At 48.2% G+C, this 6,768-nt stretch overlaps 1 protein-coding gene across 2 annotated transcripts in view; it reads left to right on the top strand.

The window, feature by feature from the left end:
* The first annotated feature begins 312 nt into the window (after positions 1 to 312).
* VCL (vinculin) overlaps positions 313 to 6,768 on the top strand; it is a 175,872-nt gene continuing 169,416 nt past the window's right edge. Inside the window, exon 1 of one of the 2 annotated variants that reach the window (XM_069753013.1) lies at positions 313 to 718. In XM_069753013.1, coding sequence (XP_069609114.1) covers positions 551 to 718 — 168 coding nt within the window. In that variant the 5' untranslated portion in view covers positions 313 to 550. The remainder of the gene's footprint in view (positions 719 to 6,768) is intronic. The other variant, XM_069753014.1, reaches the window with a different exon arrangement.

The raw sequence follows: 6,768 nt of genomic DNA, 5'->3' as shown, positions 1-6,768 counted from the left end.
CTGTGCCAGTCTTCTGTTATCCCTACCTAACGCTGGCTGCTTCCTCTGTACAGGGCCATGCTCGCCCCAGCGTATGCCCTCAGCCCAGCACATCTGGCTCCGGCAGGCACTGCTCCTCGGGTCACCACCCCGCCTTCTCCACTCTACATTCTTCTCCCTCCGCGATGACGTCATAGCCCCAGGAATCCCTCTCTTGAGCACAGGCTTTTCCATATAAGGAGACAGAGTAGTGACGTCACCGGCCAGAGCTTCAGGAGACGCGCTGCTCAAAGTGATGGATTACTGCGGCAACCAATGAATTTCCTGTAAGAAGGCGGGGTGCGGTGATGTCACCGGGACAGGCAGGAGTGGAGTTGGGAGAGCTGCCTGGAAGTGTCCGGAGAGTATTGAAGGGGGAGAAGAGCGCTCCTTACAAGGGCGCCGACAACAGTCCTAGTGCCGGAAGTGCAGGCGTCACTGCGGGCGAGGGCAGAGTGCCCGAGGCGTGACAGCGGACCGTAGGCAGCACTGCCGGCTTCCTTACTGACTGAGGGCACGCACAGCTGCAGCCATGCCGGTCTTCCACACCAAAACCATAGAAAGTATCCTGGAGCCTGTGGCCCAGCAGATCTCCCACCTGGTCATCATGCACGAAGAAGGGGAGGTGGACGGGAAGGCCATCCCGGAGCTGACCGCACCTGTGGCCGCGGTGCAGTCTGCAGTCAGCAACCTGGTCCGGGTGAGTAGTGACGGGCTGCGGAGACACAGGGCACATCATCAGGCATGGTGGCAGCCCTCTGAGCCGCCTCCATGTGTGGGATCCCAGACTGCAGTGTGGAGGCATGTGACCCCAGTGTGCATTGTCCTATCTCCCCTCACACTGGCATGGCGGCTGTGACTAGGGTCGTCTCTTGCTGCCCAGCCCTATAAAGCTGGATGTGTGGTGGCAGAGGGTTGCACCCCCAATACCTGATGCACAATTGATGATCTGATTGTAGGGACTTTGTGCATGGGCTATGTCAGGGAAATGGTGACCTGCGCACGTGTCAGCCAATCGGCATTAGTGGTCCGGAGACGATCTGTAACCTGATTGGCTGCAGTGTGCAGCGGGGCGCATTACCTGAGTCACCGCCATGAGTTGGGGGCCAGTATACGTGCTTGTTTCTCTGTATAGCAGATCTAAGGTCCAATCACTTTCCTGTTTCAGTCATTCATACTGCTAGATAATGTGACTGGTGTGGTGCGTGACATCTTGTGGTATAAACGGTCTATCAATCACTGTGCCAGTTATATGTGGTGGCATTGGGTGTTATTCATTTGTGTCCAGATCATATTGCCCTGGGTGCGTTCTGAGCTACTAGCAGATGGTCTCCGGTTACCGTGTATATAGATGAGCTCCTGACATCCCTGCTTCTTGCTGGTGTGTATAGATGAGCTCCTGACATCCCTGCTTCCCGCTGGTGTATATAGATGAGCTCCTCGTATCCCTGCTTCCCGCTGGTGTATATAGATGAGCTCCTCGTATCCCTGCTTCCCGCTGGTGTATATAGATGAGCTCCTGACATCCCTGCTTCCCGCTGGTGTGTATAGATGAGCTCCTGACATCCCTGCTTCCCGCTGGTGTATATAGATGAGTTCCTGACATCCCTGCTTCCCGCTGGTGTATATAGATGAGCTCCTGACATCCCTGCTTCCCGCTGGTGTATATAGATGAGCTCCTCGTATCCCTGCTTCCCGCTGGTGTGTATAGATGAGCTCCTGACATCCCTGCTTCCCGCTGGTGTATATAGATGAGTTCCTGACATCCCTGCTTCCCGCTGGTGTATATAGATGAGCTCCTGACATCCCTGCTTCCCGCTGGTGTATATAGATGAGCTCCTGACATCCCTGCTTCCTGCTGGTGTATATAGATGAGCTCCTGACATCCCTGCTTCCCGCTGGTGTGTATAGATGAGCTCCTGACATCCCTGCTTCCCGCTGGTGTGTATAGATGAGCTCCTGACAATCCTGCTTCCCGCTGGTGTATATAGATGAGCTCCTCGTATCCCTGCTTCCCGCTGGTGTATATAGATGAGCTCCTGACATCCCTGCTTCCCGCTGGTGTGTATAGATGAGCTCCTCGTATCCCTGCTTCCCGCTGGTGTATATAGATGAGCTCCTGACATCCCTGCTTCCCGCTGGTGTATATAGATGAGCTCCTGACATCCCTGCTTCCTGCTGGTGTATATAGATGAGCTCCTGACATCCCTGCTTCCCGCTGGTGTATATAGATGAGCTCCTGACATCCCTGCTTCCCGCTGGTGTGTATAGATGAGCTCCTGACAATCCTGCTTCCCGCTGGTGTGTATAGATGAGCTCCTGACAATCCTGCTTCCCGCTGGTGTGTATAGATGAGCTCCTGACAATCCTGCTTCCCGCTGGTGTATATAGATGAGCTCCTCGTATCCCTGCTTCCCGCTGGTGTATATAGATGAGCTCCTGACATCCCTGCTTCCCGCTGGTGTATATAGATGAGCTCCTGACATCCCTGCTTCCCGCTGGTGTATATAGATGAGCTCCTGACATCCCTGCTTCCCGCTGGTGTGTATAGATGAGCTCCTGACAATCCTGCTTCCCGCTGGTGTATATAGATGAGCTCCTCGTATCCCTGCTTCCCGCTGGTGTGTATAGATGAGCTCCTGACAATCCTGCTTCCCGCTGGTGTATATAGATGAGCTCCTGACATCCCTGCTTCCCGCTGGTGTGTATAGATGAGCTCCTGACAATCCTGCTTCCCGCTGGTGTGTATAGATGAGCTCCTGACAATCCTGCTTCCCGCTGGTGTGTATAGATGAGCTCCTGACATCCCTGCTTCCCGCTGGTGTATATAGATGAGCTCCTGACAATCCTGCTTCCCGCTGGTGTATATAGATGAGCTCCTCGTATCCCTGCTTCCCGCTGGTGTGTATAGATGAGCTCCTGACAATCCTGCTTCCCGCTGGTGTGTATAGATGAGCTCCTGACAATCCTGCTTCCCGCTGGTGTGTATAGATGAGCTCCTGACAATCCTGCTTCCCGCTGGTGTGTATAGATGAGCTCCTGACATCCCTGCTTCCCGCTGGTGTTTATAGATGAGCTCCAAGATAAAGAGATGTGTCGGGAGCACAACCAATATATTAAATATATCCACTAGGGTGCTACACAATGCATGGAGAATGCAAATACTGAACCAAAAAAGAAAAAGACACTGCATAAATGTGTGCACACCTATGTATCACAAAATGAGTAACAACTTTATTATAAGACAAAAAAGCATACAAAATATAAAAACATTAAAAACATGTCCCATAAGGATCAGAAAACGAACACACCATTCTCCTGTTGTAAAAATACACCAAAGAACCACAGCCCAAATAGATGGAAAATGCTCATATATTCATATGTATAAATGTATAGATAAATATGAATACAATCACATAAATATATAAGGGCCGAACATTTATGACCTAGATAAATATAACCACACAGATCCCGATAACATATGGGCGTCCCCAAAGTTATCAAACCCTGAGCCAAACCCAACCATGTAAAATAATCACTATGTGCATGAAACCCAGTGACTAGAGCTAAATATCTATCTTTATTGTTGTGAGCCAGCTATATAGCTCTTATTGCATTTTCTGGCTGTGCTAGTTTCCAGCCTTGTTCTCAGCCTTTTTATTTTGTGGATGGGGTTTTGTGCACATATCCATAGTGGCTTGCTTTGATGTGCCCCCTTGCTGATTCAGCCTTTATACTTTTTTGGCCCCTTGTTTCCCTTGTGATAGATATTTAGCTCTAGTCACTGGGTTTCATGCACATAGTGATTATTTTACATGGTTGGGTTTGGCTCAGGGTTTGATAACTTTGGGGACGCCCATATGTTATCGGGATCTGTGTGGTTATATTTATCTAGGTCATAAATGTTCGGCCCTTATATATTTATGTGATTGTATTCATGTTTATCTATACATTTATACATATGAATATATGAGCATTTTCCATCTATTTGGGCTGTGGTTCTTTGGTGTATTTTTACAACAGGAGAATGGTGTGTTCGTTTTCTGATCCTTATGGGACATGTTTTTAATGTTTTTATATTTTGTATGCTTTTTTGTCTTACAATAAAGTTGTTACTCATTTTGTGATACATAGGTGTGCACACATTTATGCAGTGTCTTTTTCTTTTTTGGTTCAGTATAGATGAGCTCCTGACAATCCTGCTTCCCGCTGGTGTATATAGATGAGCTCCTCGTATCCCTGCTTCCCGCTGGTGTGTATAGATGAGCTCCTGACAATCCTGCTTCCCGCTGGTGTATATAGATGAGCTCCTGACATCCCTGCTTCCCGCTGGTGTGTATAGATGAGCTCCTGACATCCCCGCTTCCCGCTGGTGTGTATAGATGAGCTCCTGACATCCCCGCTTCCCGCTGGTGTATATAGATGAGCTCCTGACATCCCTGCTTCCCGCTGGTGTGTATAGATGAGCTCCTGACATCCCTGCTTCCCGCTGGTGTGTATAGATGAGCTCCTGACATCCCCGCTTCCCGCTGGTGTGTATAGATGAGCTCCTGACATCCCCGCTTCCCGCTGGTGTATATAGATGAGCTCCTGACATCCCTGCTTCCCGCTGGTGTGTATAGATGAGCTCCTGACATCCCTGCTTCCCGCTGGTGTGTATAGATGAGCTCCTGACATCCCTGCTTCCCGCTGGTGTGTATAGATGAGCTCCTGACATCTTCGCTTCCCGCTGTTTACAAAGTGTCTCCATTCATGTAATGCGGAGAAATTGTCCCAGATGCCAGTGCTTACTTTGAGTGCTCATACTAGTAAACCTTTCTTCACCAAGAGGAAATCCACAAGTGACTGACACGTGAAAATGATGCAGAAAAGTTTTCTTAAGGTTGGACTGATGAAACCTAACATTTCTGGTGGTCTTATAGGAGTGGTCAGCTCAGCTGTTGCCCCTCTTCTCCCCAGGGATCTGTTACGGCTCTATTCCATGTGTCCAGCAGCTGGAGAGGGGAAGACGGTGTCCTCCTCTAGAGAGAGGAAATGTTGGCTTGTTAAAATTCCGTGACAATCAGTCTGGATTAGCTTTGCAGGATCAGCTCTGGTGTTCATTGGGGGTATAGTGGATACCAACACCGCACTCTATGGAAGTTGTCTGTTCCTGTAGATTTGGTTCTGGCCCCATGGCATTTTGACATGGGTTCTATGTATATCCTGAGAGCCATGAAGACTGTATGGATTGGCTACAACGTTCTCATGCCACTAGTGATGTTATTCCTGGCAGCTTGTAAGAATGATTACTGGCGACTTTTTTTTATTTTTCTCTGTTCTATGTAGAAACATGGTCTCTTGCCTTGCATTTTCTCATCCCCTCTTCACCTTCTGACCCAGCAGCTCCTCCTCCCCCTGCCATAGACTTTTGCAGTGACTTGTGCAGAGAAAATTGACCTCCTGTTTGTACATAGAGCTTAGAAGGATTCAACTAGTCCGTTTTTAATCACATGATGTTATAGACCTAATAAAAAACATTAATTAGCTGGGTAGAAAGGCAAAATGAGCATTTGTAATTACACAGTGCTAATTAAATTGATGATTGCAATATATTAAGAAGATAAACATCTGATGGGAGAAGTGCTTCTTTAACTCCTTAACGACGGCCTGCATTCCTGTTAAGGGTACATATTCTTCATCAACGCTTTTTAACGGTGCTGAGAAATAAGGTGTAGCGCCCGCAGCATCAGAAAATCTCCAGGGTCTTAGCTACTGGGGTAGCTGAAACCCCAGAGAACATGATCAGGGCTGGTTTTATAGTTCCCTGTCACGTGATCACCTTTATTCACCGAATAACTGAGATTAAAAAAAAAATATCTGATTTAGGCTAGGTTCACACTTGCGTTGTGCAGTCCGTTCAACAAATCCGTTAAACGGACTGCACTAAGGCAAGTGCCGACTTTGGCACTGCGCTAGCGCAGATGGAGCATCTGCTAGCTCCATCTGCGCTAGCAGTGCGCTAGCAGTGACGGACCCGGAAACGCTGCAGCCCGCGTCTCGGGTCCGTCACTCAATGACGGCACATCGCTAGCGCACGCCCATTGTGGGCATGCGCTAGCGATGCATCTGCCATTGAAAGTAATGGCGGCGTTAACGGACTACGTTACACCGCGTTATGCTGCGGTGTAACGTCCGTTAAACGGGTTCACACAACGCAGTGTGAACCCAGCCTTAAAATTAATTTCTCCTCTATGATCTAACAAATCAGGCAAGAGAGAAATGGGGTACCTCGAGCCTCACCGATACTTCCACCATCCCCCGGGCCCTCCTGCTCCCTACCCCCGGCCCTCCATGTCATCTTCCTGGAAAAAAATGGCTGGTGCATGCGCAGTGCACCACCCACAGAGATTTGCCGCCGGTAGCTGGCAACAATAGGACATTTTTCCTATTGGTTCCTTGTGATCACTGTGATAGACTCTAAAAATTAGTCAATCAAATCTCCCTTTGTTGGTGTTAGGGTTGTGTTAGGGTGTTATGGTTTGAGTTAGAATTGGTGTTTTTTTTTTTTCTCAAAAGTTAAAGACAGCTAGTGTTGAGCGCAAGTGCTCACTACTCGAGTTTGTGTCAAGTGCTCTGGTATGCATAACGTATCACAGATCCCTATATATATATATATATATATATATATATATATATATATATATATATATATATATATATATATATATATATATATTTTTTTTTTTGGGGGGGGGGGTGTTTAACAGC

Source organism: Ranitomeya imitator, chromosome 2 (genome assembly GCF_032444005.1).
Source record: "Ranitomeya imitator isolate aRanImi1 chromosome 2, aRanImi1.pri, whole genome shotgun sequence".
Taxonomy (NCBI): Eukaryota; Metazoa; Chordata; class Amphibia; order Anura; family Dendrobatidae; genus Ranitomeya; species Ranitomeya imitator.
The sequence above is the reverse complement of the archived record's forward strand: the minus strand, read 5'-3'. Positions and strand labels throughout refer to the sequence as shown.